The sequence below is a fragment of the Pterocles gutturalis genome, unplaced genomic scaffold, assembly GCF_000699245.1.
Source record: "Pterocles gutturalis isolate BGI_N339 unplaced genomic scaffold, ASM69924v1 scaffold6773, whole genome shotgun sequence".
Classification (NCBI taxonomy): Eukaryota; Metazoa; Chordata; class Aves; order Pterocliformes; family Pteroclidae; genus Pterocles; species Pterocles gutturalis.
Window position 1 is genome coordinate 1 of NW_010125443.1, and position 16,709 is coordinate 16,709.

A 16,709-nucleotide genomic window follows, 5' to 3' on the forward strand; every position below is an offset into this window, starting at 1 on the left:
GGAAGGGAAAAGGAGAACGGGAGTTCAGGCGTGATAACGTCCGGCAGGCTCTCTGTCGCTGCGGTTAAACTTGCCTCACCCTGCCTGCTTCTGTAGCAGTTTTGACTTGTGCGTGCCGGCGGCCTGGTGACAGCGCGCTGGGCGGGGACGGCTGGGAGGGACGGCCGCGCTGGCGGGAACTTGAGAGGAAGTCTCGTCTGAGCCTGAGATTTCCTCTAGGCCTCTGCCGCTAGTCTCCTGCCCTTTTACAACTAACTGACTGACACGGACTGGATCTCTCCAGTCAGTCTGGCCTCATCTGAGGTACAGCATCAGACCCCTCCATGGCAACTGCTGTGGCAGGCAGCAGTGCTGGTCGTAGGGGCTGTGGGACAGGGTGTTATGCCTTTCTTTCTAGTTGTCTGCGGCTGTACATGACATGCTCCTCACTCGGGATTTATGGTAGAGTTAATCCCAGACAGTTGGGATGAGAACTGTAGATGGTCTAACACAGAATTTTCAGGTCACTTCCCCCACCTAAATGCAAGGTAGACTACAGGGTAAATTCAAGATGAACACTGCTGTCTTTCACATTTAAAAATAAGATTAAACATAGCCTTTCTATACCTGATGAAAAATTTCCTGTCGTTGTCTTAGCTTTCACATGGTAATGTATCTATTTCCTGTGGTGTTTTTTTCTTAAGACAGTCCTGTGTACCACTGATGTTAAAACTAAATTCATGAACTCCACCCTTTTTTTTTAATTGTTATTCCCTATTAAGATACCTAATCAGCATTTGGATCAACCTATTAAATGTATAATTTAAAACTTATTTTTTAAAAGTCAGTTTTTTAGTACTACATACTACTGGTTTAGAATGAACTTTATACTGTTCTCCTAGAATAATGGCACAGGATGGTGTGATAAGTAGCTTAGCCTAAAAGTCCTCACTACTTTTAAGTAGTAACTTACACTCAGATGCTGACAAAAGAGGTCTCTAATTGTCCTTCATGAGTAGTCTGCAGTACTGGCAGTAGCTAGTACTATGTGCTTAAAATGTAAACAAAACCTTAATACAGTACCTAGCCAATTTTGCTGTACAGAGGAGTAAAATCTCTTCCCAAGCCCTGTTAATTATGTTACTTAAAACCCCAAAACCTGCACTCATGTTAAACATGATAAGCAAGAAGAATTCATTAATGAGGAAAGAGAGTTGCAGTCCTAAGGCAGCCAAGTTCTGTTAAAGTGATAATTTTTTTCCATGCTTAAATTCCATTCCTGCATCAAGAAACCATAATGTAGACTTTTGGATTTTGCAGAGCATAGTAATAAAGTAAATGTAATAGGGTAACAGGTTTGTGCTTTTGCACAGACAGTCAGGGCATTGTTCATAAGGAAAAAATATTAAATACATCATGTAAGCTTTTTTTAAGGTACAGTTTTGAAGCAACAGTTTAATTTTTAAAAAAATGTTAGTGATATTTTTCTGTAATTGTGATCTCTTCCCCTCTTGTTTAAAAAAAACCCAAAATCAGTCTTTTAAGATTAGTTCCATAGGTGTTTTTGAATCAAAAAGTGAAAGTGAAAAGCTGGCCCAGGAAGAACTAATGTGTGCTTATTTGCACTTTCAACTTACAAACACCTGTGGTGGAGGGGGTGAGTTAGAAAAAACTGAATTGTAAGAAATGTTTTATTTTGGTGCATTATTTTAAGAAGCAAAATGCTACATTTAAATTTTTTTTTGCCTGTAATTCCATTTTAGGATGTGGATAAAATCAAAGCACCTATGTATTCAGTGAGGATATGATCTAATAGTGCTATCACAATTTTACATCCTTCTCAGGTTACACAAGTTACATAAATAATAGGGGCATACAGTTAAGTGTGTCTGGTGCTTACACAATGGGTTTTCTTACTGAATTAACTACCTTCCATTACCTGTATTTAAGCTGTGAGGTGTGTATGTGGAAGGTGGGAATTTCTTTTTGGGTGGTGAGTCAGTATTCAAGGCATGCAATATGTTCCAAGCATATTAACCCTGTGCTGCAGACATTCTGACAGGCTTTGAGAAAATGATGAACACGGCTCCCAACAAGTAAAGGGGCCCTGTCCTCTGTAGAAAATTTGAAAATTAATCTGACTACAAAAATAGAGGCATTTCTGTAGTACCCTGACTAGAGAGATGGTGGGATAGTCTGGTTCATGAAGACAGGGGCAGGCATCGATAGATTTCCCCAATGAAGACAGGTCCTTGTTACTTTAGGCTTGTTGCCAAAGAAGTGATTTTAGGCTACGCAAAACTGTTGATTGATAGGTAAGAGTGGAAGACCCTTAACTGAAATTATAAATAATGTTTGGGGTTTTTTTTTATATTTTTGTTTTGCTGTAGATTTGGAATGGAAAATAATTTATGTGGGTTCAGCTGAAAGTGAAGAGTATGACCAGGTGTTAGACTCTGTTTTAGTAGGACCTGTTCCTGCAGGCAGACACATGTTTGTATTTCAGGTAAGTTTGTTTTAACTGTTTCTAAAAGGGTTGTTATTAATTTGTTTAAAGATGACTGTATCAAACTAACAGGCACTTGAAAAATAATGGTAAGCTAGAAAAATATTTCAGTTGGCTCTTCAGCTATGATAAACCTTCCTTTGAAGAGTGTTCATGAGCTGACATTTCTTGCCCCTGATATTTCCATTGTAATATTTTCACTTGTGGTATCAATAATTGGAGATAGTGATAAGCACTGTTCCCATAGCTACTGGCAATTTTGACCAGTCTGGTTTATAAATGTATTCTAGATCACTCAGTAATCAAGAGTAAGAGTTATCTAGTTTACATTAGCACCATCAGGCTTAACTCTACTGTAGCTGGTGGCAGTTTCAGACAGTCGGGAGCACTAGGTTAATATAGGCAGCATCTTCAGATCAGGCCAACAAATTCATTGTAAAACTCAGCCAAAACAGTCAAGAGTTCATTTCTATTTGTCAGGATAAATGTTCAATGATGATGTTTGGCTAAGCATGCTAAATCACAACAAAATATAGCAATTTGTAAAATAAGACAGAATTCCAATGGTAGATAGCAGGCATTTGGGACAAACTCTGGAGAACATGATACTCCTATAAAATACTGCTGTTAAAGCCAGAAGTTACTAAGAAGGAATAATGAAGGGAAGGAAAACAGGGAAAAAAAATGCTAAGATGGCTTACGAGCCTATTCTGGTTTCCATTTTAAGGCAGCAAGAGGGGGAAGAAAATAAAGCAGACTTGCATAAATTCTTACGGAACTTTGTTTTGTTTTAATCAAAACCATGATTTAGCTCACTTTTTCCTCTATTTATCAAATACCAGCATTTCTCTAGTAAACTGAGAGCAAAATCCATCTGAAGAAAAATCAGATTGAAACTGAGTACCACTTCTTGAATAAGAACCATGCTACTTTCCCAAATACTATAAATTCACTTAACTGCTTAATGGCAAACACATGCTGGAGTATGAGCATTCAAAAAAAAAAGTGCTAATGAATACACTTTCTTATTTCTCATAGTTACTGTAACTGTTTTTAAATATCAATATTTGTGAGGCATCTTGATTAATCCTCTAAATTCCAGGAAACTTTTTTTTCTTACAGGACAGGTTAAAGGAATAGGATTAGGCGGGAGGCTTCATTTATCAAGCACGTACATGCAAATCAGTCTTGAAACATTTCTGTTTGATTTTGGAGATGGGCCTAATTTTTCCACACTACAAATAAAGCAGATGTGTAACAAATGCATCATTTATTAACAGTTCTTCATTATCAAACTATTATAGCTTATGGCAATAATTGGTAAGACATAGGGGATCCTCTATTGCCCTCAAAGGGGTTACGTTGTAGCACTATATCCAGACAAATCAGCTGGCGTTTACATTTCTAATTTAAAAGATGCACTGTTCTCAGGTAAGTTCCGAAGATTTATTGTTGGTGGGAAGGAGCAGGAGGCAGGTGCCTAAAAAGGCATGTTTTGTCTGTGTGATTAGGAAGGCCTTAGAAGTTAAATTTACTGGTCTTGCAGTTTCTGTAGGATGGGTTCATCAGTTGTATCCTGGTTATAAATGACACTACAGCTAAATTAGGAGTAGATAAGTAGACATTTTGCTTAGATTGTATTAGACTCCAAAAGCACTGGATTTTGGGGGAGGGTAGGACTTGGCTCATGTGTACACAGGAGGCCACCAAAAACCAAAGTGCTGCAATAAGCCTTTGCTGATGACTGAAGCTATTTTATTCACAAAACTGAAGCAGCCTGGTAGAAAATATAAAATTTATAGCTAGTAATATGCTGTAGATTTTTCTAAATAGGAAAATGGCTGAAACAGCAAGTAAAATGGAGTACCACACAGATAAAATACAAAGGATAATAAAACTCCCTTTGTTGAAAAGAAGCTGTGTATCAGATTGGGAAGTCAGCCTTACATACAGAAAGATGGAAAAACTATTTTAATGTTTCAGAATTATGCAATCAGATTGTTTTTTAAACATTTTTTAAAAATTCAGTATTAAAGGCCCACAGCTTGGCCTGCTTGGTTCTAAATACAAGTAGTGAAACCTGATTCCTTCTTACCTGGGGATTTGTCATAAATTCACTGAATCCTCCTTTTTGAGAATATAAGCACATAAATAATTTACTGTCTTTAAGTGGGGATATGACCTTACCCTAACTTAGCAACTCTGCAGTAATAGCTATGTGGGTAAATGTATCATGTGGGAAAGTAACATAATTCAAGACAACATGTACACTGAGCGATTTCATAAAATTCTTAAGTAATTTCTAGCATAAGAATGGCATATTAAGGCAGTGATTTTTATGCGAAAGTTAATCCGTTAATCCTACTGCCTTTTTTTGCCTACCAAAATATATATTTGCAACTGCTTACTTAGCACTTCTGTCATACCAAGCGGTTATTTTTTTCTTCTGCCTGTGTATGACCATGTGTTTCCTGGGTAATTAAGAGGCTTGACATCCAAGTCAGAAGTTCAAAATTTGAGAAAAGAAAATGGGTTTTCTTTGTGTGTTCAGTGTCTTTTCCACTTAGCAAAACAATGCTTAAGAGTTAAGTAGGATTAAGCCGGAGTATTTCCTTGGGTTCACAACTGTATCATAGGACATTACAGGACACAAAATGACAATGGGAGCCTGGAAGAACTAAAATCCTGTTCCAGAGTGTGAGCTGAGTTTCAGGGGGGGTTAAATGGAACAGTGTCCTTTTGCAATATGTTACTCTGTAACTGCCTACTGTGAAATTTAAAGTAATCAAATGGTCCTGGGCACCATTAGAACAAAACTACTGAATTAAAGTTGTGATTTTTTTCAAGCTTCTACACTTGTCCTATTCCTTGGTCATCTTTTCCATTCCCCTATGCAAGCTGTAAAGCCATTTGGTCATTTTCTGTTCCTTTCAGGGCTAGAGGAAGTTGTGTTCTACCCGATTCCCTGGTTGCTTCTCCTCCCCCTGGTGTTATTTGTACCTGAGAGGTCTGACTCCTCTAATTCTTCTGCAAAGTGCCTACAGCTTTTTATAAAAAGCTAGACTGGTTTGAAGGCTTAGAATTAAAGCAGAAAAGAGCAGAAGCCACTGATGGATGACCACTAGCTCCCAAATTTCACAGTGCTGGAGCATATAAATACTACAGAAAAGTAGGGATGAGAGGGACAAAAAATGTCCTCTGCCCTCAGGCAAGATTGGTTATTACACCTGAACCATTCTAATATACATCGTTAATACCAACTCATACTTGCAACACAGGTGCTCATTGTTGGCCTCAGATATTCATGTAAAATTGTAAATATGAAGCTGTTTCATTTATGCTGAGATTGCTGTCATTTTAAATCCTATAGCAGAATAAGGCATCACATTTTATCAATAAATGTGTAGTTAGGAAGCATTTTAAGGGACTGATGTGAGCCATACTTTGAGGCAAATTTTATTGATTATTAATAACTGCAGAGCTACAGTAAGTAAGGATGTTGAAGTTTCCTATTAATTAGAATTGCATCCTGGCTGAAAATAAGTCAGATGTCTTAGAGCAAACATGCATTTAACTGCCTATGTTTTAACACATGTAGGCATGTGGAAGGAGGCAAGAGAGAGAGAGGAGTTTCCTTTCCTAGAAATCTGTGGGACAGCTCAAACTGCATTGTAGCCTGTCCCTGCTCAGCTTTTCTTGCTGAAGTATAAATTGCAGTCTGTACTTTTAAGGGTTTAGTCTTGTTAAAAACACATGTACAGACTAATTCAGCCTCAGAGGTACAAAAAAAATCTTACACTTGCTTGAACAACAGTTCAGCTGATCATATATTTAAAAGCAATTTTGGATCAAAGCTCTCTCACTACCCATAATGTCAGTGCACAATATTACTGTATTCTAAGTAATTCTGTCTCTAGAGGATAGTGTCCTAAGTTCAGGGTTGATGTTGTTGTGAAAGCAGGTATATTTTCTGGTTAACTTGAGCAATTTTAAATACAGTCACTACTCATCTGCTAAGACATACTACTTAAGATTCCCCTGCTAAGTAGGCATGTGGTATCAATTTTATTTTAATTCATCTTTCTCTTTTACATTTAGGCTGATGCACCTAACCCAGGACTTATTCCAGATGCAGATGCAGTAGGTGTAACAGTTGTGCTAATTACATGCACCTATCGAGGTCAAGAATTTATTAGAGTCGGCTACTATGTAAACAATGAATATACCGAAACAGAACTGAGAGAGAACCCACCAGTAAAGCCAGATTTTTCTAAGGTAAGGCATGTTTTGTTCTAGTCATATATTAAAGGTATGCTTATAGAAAGAGGTTTTTAAGAAACAAAACCAAGCCCCAAGTGATACCATAAAGTGCATGGAACGAGGCATCAAGTAATGGAAAAGACTAGGGGCAACAAACTACAAGTACCATATAGTTGCCATAAATTTGGAGAACATTGAGGAACCTGCAACAGTTTCCACCAGCTTGAAGCCTGGGCTGGACATCATCATTATTTTACCCTGACTGTGTGAAATGAACCATTGGGTTCCTTCTACCTGCACCACTGTTGACAAAGTGTCTCTGTTCTTCAGAGGAACAAAAATGTTTTTTCTGGGACAGTCAACCTGGAACTAAGTTTCAAGTATTAATTTAACACAGTTATTATCCAGCTGTTCTAGTGTTAGAGCTGCAGTTTCTGCAAAACAGTAACAAACTGAAGAACAAGTTACATATAAAATAAGAGAAGATGGGTAACCTGGTAAGAGCAGGTTGGATGATTATCCCATCGATGGACAACTCGACCAAGGAAGTATACAGATTAAATTAAAAAAAAATATCCTTCAGGGTAAAAATTAAACCAGGACTAGAATTAAAAGATTATGTGAAGTAGAATTATTTGGAACCTAATACCTGGAGAAGAAGGATCAATTAAACATCAGAATCCTGTGAAATACTCTACCCAGGAAGACTTTGTACAAACCAACAAGGTTCTATAGAGCATCTGGGTTTGTTTTCATGGAAGATTTTGTGGAGTTGGGTTTTCTCTTTAGGAAAGCTGATGTACATGTGTACACACTTATGTTCCAAAGTTATGTGATGGTGAAAATTTTGTTGTTTCTCAAGTTTGCATGAATTATATGACTGGATATATGAAGAAATGAATGGAATACTGCATGTACTGTAATGACGAGTACAGAAATAATCCTCATAGTCCCTGAAACTGATCTTCAAATGTAACTAAACTGAATTGGTATACAAATTGTTTTTTAAAAGTCGATAATGATTTTCTATGCTTAACTTAATTTTCAGGGATCAGATGCTCACTATATTCTCAATCTGAAATTACTCTTAAGTTTGAGGATTCTTAAACTTATAATCTGTTCCTTTCTCTTTTTTTTTTTTTTTTTTCTTCATTTAAATCGTATACTTGTTATTTTGGGTGTGAATGCCAGAATGTTGACTTCCTTTAAGCACTTGGATTTAGAAGTACCTATAACTACTTGTCTTAATTCTTATTTGCTTATGTAAAAAGCTAATTTTGCTTCTATGAAAAAGAACAGCAAAAGCTATCGTGTATTTGTATAAAAAGTCCTTAGTGTGACTTTGGGACAGAATTTAAACACACAAGTAGAATAGAAGGTTATTAAACATATTTAATTGTAATTGATGAGTAATAGACCCTACTAGGTTAAAAAAAAAAAGTCTTGTTAGTTAGCATAAGGGGTTGGGAAATATTTAATGAGAGTGCACTTTGTTGGAGAATAAAATTGGCACTACCTACGAAAGCAAAAACTTCCTGTGATCAGTCTTAACTTTCATAATAAGTAGCCAGTGGTGGTGTTGCCATCCTCCAGAGTTAACTATATATTATCTTGAAAATGGTGAAAGATTAAGAGAAAGTGAGCATTTTCTTTTTTGCTGCATACATAAACAAATGCAACATGTTTTCGAAGAAAGATGAAGGTCAGCCACGAGAATAAAATACATGACTAACGTCTAAGCATGTCCACTGCCACAATATTAATATCTTCCAAATCTAAGCAATGTTTTTACTTTCAAACTTTAGTATAAAAATTAAAATTCAGTTAGTGAAATCAATCTAGACCATGGTAATTTAAGGAAAGGTTGTACTGTTAAATGAAGAAAGACAGTTGATGGAATTGATATGATTATTGCCAACACCATAAAGTTGATGGAAAATTTTATGAAGTACTAAAAGCTGGCTAAAATAATAAACACTTGCACTTTACTTGCAGAGTTCTCATAGCCTTGAACTCAGGGAACAGTTAAAAATACCCTCTGCAGAAAGCAGATATTTTGTTGAGTAGGATATTAGAGTAAATGAACAAGTGGTGTGTTTCTGTAAGCATGTTTCTGATCCATAGATAGTAGCTATAGATACACATTTGTGTGAATTACCTTTTTAAACAAATTGTTTTACACATATAAGGCTATGGGGAGTAAAAGGAAAAAAAATCTATATGGATGTGAACTCCAGTTTGAGATGTACACATTATATAATCCATATATTTCCTTCTCTCCCAGCTTCAAAGGAATATTTTGGCATCTAATCCCAGAGTCACGAGATTCCACATTAATTGGGAGGACAACACTGAAAAACTGGAAGATGCAGAGAGCAGTAACCCAAATCTACAGTCATTGCTTTCTACAGATGCATTACCTTCAGCATCAAAGGGATGGTCAACATCAGAAAATTCATTAAATGTTATGTTAGAATCTCATATGGACTGCATGTGACTAGCCACCATCATTTTGGTACTGTACATGTGTTAAACTGTAAAAACAACCAGAACTATTTCCCTCAAATTCCATTAAGTATATAGTTGACAAGCAATGTGAAGAACTTGTTTTAAAACATCCTGTAGAAAGTTTATAAAAAAAAAAAAAACAGTATTTGAGCAAATTGTGGAATATAAATACAACTATTTTTACGTAATTGCCTTTTTTTCTCTAATGTGTTATTCTATGTGGTCTGAACCAAACCTGATTAAAGTATACATATTCTCCCCTCCTCCCCCTTTACTTTGTAAGCACTATTAAAAGCTAAAAAACGGAAAGTTAAAACAGTTGGGCAAAATGAACGAATAATGCCATGTCCTCGTCTCTGATATGCACATTGCCAAATATAAAGTGTCCTTTTAATAGCAGCTTAAGAACAAAACTGTTATTAGATGAAGTGCAAAGAAAAAAGTATCATCTCTTAAAAAAAGTCCTCTTGCTGTGAAAGCAGGCAGCACAGTATAATTAGGTGCAAGCTTCTTTTCCTTTCAAGGCATATACTTGTTACTTTAAGCATGCAATTTGAGTTTTACCATCTGCTAACTTGGATTTTAGGACTTCTTTAAGTCTCCTTCTGCTGATGTTCAGCTAAACTGGTTTGTTAAAGACAATGTTTCATGTGAGTTTGGGTGGGTATCTCAGTGTGAAGAACCCTTTTTCAGCCACCCTAATAGCACACATAATTGGTTGGAAGGATTCAAGCAATTACTAGAAAATTTAAGCATCTAAAGGAATAGCATGAGTATCCAAAAAATGCTCTTCTGCAAGATTATTGTGTACGACTGCTGGTTGGTATGTTTGTTTTGGGTATGATTTATTCTTGTAGTCTTTTGAACTAGTAATAAGGAGTTCAGATGCTTTTTTTCTGTTTCTTGAAACATTGAGAATTTAAAACTGTTCTTTTTCTCTCTAGCCTTTAAGGCAATCCTATGCCCTAGTATACATCAAGATTCAAACCCTGTTGTGGCAGACATGACACACTCAATAATAAATCGCCTGCCCTGAAACTCTTGCACAGAGCTATCCCTATTACCTGAGGCATCCTTGAAGATAAAAAGAACTAGGCAGTAAATTGTAAAGACTTACGACATTATAGTGACACTAACAATTGAGTTATTCCTTTGAATCCTCATCAGCCTTATACATTTACTGTGATTATATGTGCATTTAAAATTGTAATCTGTCATGTCAGATTATAAGAATATCCTGCTAGTTAATAGTAACTGCCCAAATTGTGAACCCTTGTAGGTTCCAGGCCCTTAAAAAAAGATAAATTTCATGATGACAGTATAGCTCTCAATAAAAATAGAACACTTTCTCTTCTCTTTCTGCATTCTCTAATAGGGATGAAGATGTCCTGAGCAGTTAGCACTTCTGCCTCTCCATGTAGTTAGTGAAATGGTCTTAATTTCTAACATGTATATTTTTTTAAATCAGAAAGGAATGCACGTTTCTTTCTTGTATGAAAATTCATCAGTACATATGATAGCTGAACAAATTAGTGAAATCCATTAATATTTAGAACCCTAATCTAATGTGTGCTCTTGATAATGTCTCTGTAATTGTTTAAAATTATGATTGGCAATTTAAAAACATTAACACTAATATCTGTATGACTTAACACAAAGAGCTTGTCTTCCAAACCAGCAGTTGCTTTACTTGAGGGCTGAAATTACTTGAACTTTTAAGAAAGATCTTTTGATTTTCAATTATATTGCAAGTTGAAGTGTTACAGTGACATTTTGAGATTTTTCATGCACTTTCTTGTTGTATTTATAAATCTATTTAAGATATCTCTTAAATGGAAGCATGTAAATGACTTAGTCATCTGCTGAAAGAGGGGCAGGCTAATGAAGTATCCTTTGAGCTAAGGCTGCCATAGTAGTATTTCAAACCCTCGCAGCTATTGAAGATTCAGATGAAAACAAGCTGTAACCAGAATCTGTCCATCAGTAGCAGGAAAGCTTGGTAGAAGCATATGCCACAAAGTGATGGAAGCAAAACTCTTATTACTGCTATTGCAGAATCAACTACAAAATATAGTTGGTAAAACTACGTCACCCAGCAAACCAATTAATTTAGAGAAATCAAAGTGAAGATTTTATTGTTCTGTTCAGGAGAAAAAAGTCAACTGTGCACGTGAGCTCAGGGACAATAAACTTCAAGCTAGACTTGATGGCATGATGCTGCAGTAGAATTTGGCACCACATTATCTGGTACACTAACATATCCTAGATGTAGCTGACCCACCAGTTACAGGAAAAAGAATAACCCTACTGTGTTTGGAGACTGGAGAAGAACCATACTTCATGAGAGCACCTCATGATCTTTGCAGGAGAAATGGTCTTTCTATACTTTTTGAGAGAGTGGATACCTCTTGGGTCTTCTACAACTTGTTCCAGACTTTAGCAGTCTGTACACTGTCTTCTGAATATCACATTTCCTGTCAAAATCACATTCTAGAGACATGGAATTTGAGAAACCAAATTCCAGTATTGCAGAGGCTTCAGGTCTGATTATCAGGCAACATAACAGCAAAAACCTAGTGTTATGAAAAGATAGAAGTGCATACACATAATCTCTGTAAAGATTTGTCCCTGATCTCTGAAAGTTTTGAAATGGCAGGGCTGTACACATGACATATAGACAGGTAGTGCAGACAGCACAGTATTACAATTTCAAAGTCAATGAGTTCCCCTTCCCACAAACCTCCACTTGCAGAGACCACCAAGCTGCAAGAGGATTCTACAGATTCTATTCACGTGACTGGTGATGCATCTCACTGTATTTTTAGCTCAGCTATATAGGCTCAATTCCATTAGAAGATTCATAACGCTTATCAGGGGTTATTCATGTACAAAGAAGTAAATGGATCAGACAAGGTAACATTAGGGATGAAAAACAAGGGTAGGGTTTTTTTTATGTCTAGCTTGAAAAAAACTTGTCCCTTCATCTTAACAGTCATTGTGATTTATTCATGCATTACCATCAGTCTGAATTACTATGACAATGAGTTCGTAGGGGGCAAAAAAGGCTCCAGCTTACTCATAATGGAGGATGGTAAAATTTAACCTCTGCAGTGGCTCTGCAAAGCTCCACTGAAAAAGCTAACCCTTAACACCAATCTTCAAGACTGCAGCAACTCAGAACTTTGCTACAATAACCACAGAAGCTTAATTTATAGCTCACCAGACAATCTGTATTCTTGAGATGTGAGTGACAAAGTCACAAAGACAAACCTGATGATCTTACAGTCCGTTATTTTCCTTTGTAGGGCCTCAAGTGCTGATTTTCTGGAAGTCAGCTCAGACTGGAGGCTGAGCTTGCAGCTGTACAAAGACTGTCCACTGCCATCTGAAAATGGTGGTAGGGAGAAAAAGGAAAAAAAAAACCAACCAACCCCAAAATACCTTATGCACATACACTCCTGGGCAAATACTCATTTACCAGAGACAGAAAAAGAGCAAAGTTTACTAAATCTTGTGCTTTCTGTCTGGGCAGCTGCAGGAGATCCTTCACATACCTACTTAACTACCCTACCCCTTATTCACAGCACAGTGGTCTGCAGGCTTGCAGATTCTCATATTTTTGAGAGACACAGAAGCTTGGTCTGGCGATGATGGGTTAATTGTTCCTGTTGTTGCTAGCTGGAGGGCTCTGCTCAGTGCCAATGGGGAAGATGCAACAAAACTGACAAACTACCTGTAAGAGCAGGCAGTGTGTATGGCACTACTCATGTGAGGCCTTCCCATTTGTATTTATGTTTCCAGTTAAAGTTCTGCCTCTTAAGAGCTTGTATTGTAGTGTGTGATACGTGAGCTGGGCTGCAGAATAGAGGTGGAGGGATTTTTGCTTGATTTTTGGTCCAGACATGTAAGAATTTCTAAGGAAGAAGAGCCAGTTGGCGTCACTAAAGAGGCTTTGTTAAAGGCAAAACCCAGGTGCTCTTTCAGGAGAGGATGGAGGGAGGATAAACTACAACATTTCCAACTTTTGGTAATGCTGGCTCAGAGGCATGGCTGGGTACTCATTGTCCATGGCACAAGGGATGTGACTAGCCTTCCTGCAGATAGAGAAAATCAGAGAAAGTAGGTGTGTGTGCTGCAAAAGGGCTATGCCTGCTGTAAGAGATGACAGCTGCGTGTTAAAAGCAGTTTTAAAAACTGGCTGAAATCTCAGGATCTTTTGAAGAGTTCTTTGGTCTCCCTCCAAAACAGCCCTGGACCACAGGATGAGGAGGCCTACCTTTGAACATCAAGGGGACCTCCAGTTTGTCCTATCTCACTAGAGAGGTGTGGCAGACCTACACTGATACAAACTGGGGAGAATGAAGTCATGGTCTCAGGAAAGCATTTTCAAGGTACATACTGATAGAAAACTCTTAAAGTTCATGTATAATTATGAATATTCAGGAAAATAATGAAGAATCCTGTGGTAGAAGTGAAGATCCGAAAAGAGTGGCCTAAAGGCTCCATCTCCATTAATAACCTGATCAGGGCCAGGGTATGGATCCACAGCAGGAAACTGTCAGCATGTTCCCTGGCACTGCCTTGGCCTGTCTCAACTGGGGAATGCCCAAGGCCAGTTTTGGGATCCGCAGACAGGGAAAAATGTCTCCACTTTCAGTGTCTTGCGTACCTCAGGATACTGACACCACGTCTCTATTTGTAACCACAGCTGGATGGCTCACATCAGCCACTTGGAACTGGTTTCTAACAGCTCAGAAGAGAGAAAACTCTTAGCACCTGAAGCCTGCATAGCAGGGAGAGCCTTACTATGAAAAAGAACAGTTGTTTCCCTTGGAGTTAGTTGCCTTCAATTAAAATAAAACAAACATAGTAGCAAATAGGTGTTGGCATGATATGGACAAGGTTAGATGCTGCAAAATGTCAGCAAAAATGCAGTACTCTCAAGGCTCTCTAGAGGAGAGGGCAGAAGGCTGCATTTCAGACAGCTCAGGAAGGCCTATTGTACAGTACTGGAGAGCTGGAGAAAGAGCTAACAGTCTCCCAGATTTTTAGACAATCTGCTCTAAATACAGTTCACAAAATTCTTTAAGCAGTCCATTTGTGGAGGGACACAACACCAAAAAAAAAAAACTTTGCAGAAATGTGAACAGCCAAATGTGCACCAGGAAGCAGCAGAATGAGTCTGGCCCAGATGCCCACGGGCTCCAGACCTAGCAGCAGCAGGCACGTGTTGGTTCCTGTCCCTATGGAGTCAAACACACCACTCAATCGATCACTGCAGTCTCAAGCTCCAGGGGAAAATGAAATATTTTCTTACTAGTGATTATCTCACACAATTGTGCACAAGCAGCACTATGGCTCTGGGGACTGCAAAACAGTTGGTTAAACTCAGTGGTAAGGTGGAAACCAATAAAGAGAATTTGTTAAACCCCACTAAGTCTCTTTTTTGCTGGAAAACTGTGTATCAATTTATACAAATTAAAGGTACCTGAATGACTCCCTGTTGTTCTCAGATGAGAGGCTGGCGGGGAGAATGAATTAGGCCTTTACAAAAACTAAACACTGTGTAGACAGAACCAGACAGTGGGACAGATGGTTCCCCCATCCTTTATTTACAGATCAGAAAGTCCTATAGCGGTCAAAGAAATTTTTGCCATTGAGTTGTTGAATGTGGGCTGGCCTTCTGGCTGCCAACTTTCATTAAAGAGATGTGGGAGGAACAAACCCTAGTTCCCCTTAAAAGTCATAAACTAATAAAACAAGTAAACTCAGAAACATTATCTAGAGAGTGGAGGTAAAGTTCTGTTTCTACCCACAACAGAGAATAAATTACTGGCCATTTGTAAGGGCTGTTTGCAGCAAGCGGTTGACTTGAGCCTGTTGGTGAGATAAGATGAAGATCTTCCATACTGCTTCACTAGAACAAGAAAGCAGGGTGTTAGCCTGGGTCAAACTTTCTGAATCAGGCAAAACCCATCCCATGAAGCACAAACTTTGTTTAAAAAGCAGTGGAAGAGGCAGGAACCTGTCTGAAAGAGCAGAAGCCCAACAGCAAATCAAGCTGTGGAGTTAGGTCACTGTTTTCTGAAATTCTGCAAGACGATTCCAGTTAGGTCCAGATGGGGTAAGGAGCTGCAGCAGGCACATGACACTGCAAGGTCCCAAAGGATCCTAGTGGATCTCAAAGCACATGATACCTAAGGTAGAGCAGGAAAGAGGGGGAATTGTGTCAAACAGAGAATGTTAAAAATCCAATATGCTGTTCTGGCACCAATAAATGCTTGTACAGAAAACCAGGGAAAACTGATACGGAAAATAGTTTTTGAAGCACAATTCTAATTCTACAGTTGATAAATAGCTTGTGTCCTAAAACAGTTCCAGATGGGCATAGGGTACAAGTCATGTCAATGCACAAGACCTCACCAAAGTTTGGTTAGATATCAGCGGTTTTCTTTAAAAGAGGAATCCAAATGTGAGACAGATTTTAACACTTTTCCAGGGTTTACCAAATGTCAGGTGTGTCTTTTGGCCTATGTGGACTGTAATCCCAAAGCCTGCAATTTAACTGCAATCCAGACTGCTTTTGATATAAAGTAAGGAACGAGTTGAAAGTAGAATTTACAGATTTAGTCTTTGTACACTAGAGGGAAAAACGCACATTAGCTCTCTCCTTTCACGTGAAAGTAAAAACTGGCATTTTGAAGTGTGCAATTATGACAAGGAAAGTCAAACAATTTAGTTGTTCTCTAAACTCATCATTTGGACCTTCTGCATGAAGAGCAAGTTGGCAAAATCAGTGTTAGGTACAGTTACAGAATCACAGAATCATAGAATGGTTTGGGTTGAAAGCGACCTTAAAAATCACCAAGTTCCAACCCCCCTGCCATGGGCAGGGACACCCTCCACTAGACCAGGTTGCTCAAAGCCTCATCCAGCCTGGCCTTGAACACCTCCAGGGATGGGGCATCCACAGCTTCTCTGGGCAACCTGTTCCAGTGCCTCACCACCCTCACAGTAAAAAATTTCTTCCTAATGTCTAATCTAGATCTGCCCTCTTTCAGCTTAAAGCTGTCACCCCTCATCCTATCACTACCCTCCCTGATAAAGAGTGCCTCCACATCTCTCCTATAGGCCCCCTTTAAGTACTGGGAAACTCCTATTAGGTCTCCCAACTCTCTCAGCCTGTCCTCGTAGGGGAGGTGCTCCAGCCCTCTGATCATCTTCGTGGCTCTCCTCTGGACCTGATCCAACACATCCATGACTTTCCTGTGCTGAGGACTCCAGAGCTGGATGCAGTACTCCAGGTGGGGTCTCACAAGAGTGGAACAATGGGGGAGAATCGGCTCCCTCGACCTGCTGGTCACACTTCTTTTGATGCAGCCCAGGACATGGTTGGCTTTCTGGGAGACAAATCCATATTGCTGGGTCACGTTGAGCTTCTCATCTACCAGCACCC

At 38.5% G+C, this 16,709-nt stretch overlaps 1 protein-coding gene across 1 annotated transcript; it reads left to right on the plus strand.

The window, feature by feature from the left end:
* Window positions 1-2,371: 2,371 nt before the first annotated feature.
* Window positions 2,372-9,441, plus strand: ASF1A (anti-silencing function 1A histone chaperone; the record flags this gene model as incomplete). Its single annotated transcript, XM_010078564.1, has 3 exons — window positions 2,372-2,485; window positions 6,584-6,760; window positions 9,030-9,441. Coding segments are annotated over 3 exons (504 nt in total), but the record flags the coding sequence as incomplete, so codon positions are not given.
* Between the last annotated feature and the right edge of the window lie 7,268 nt (window positions 9,442-16,709).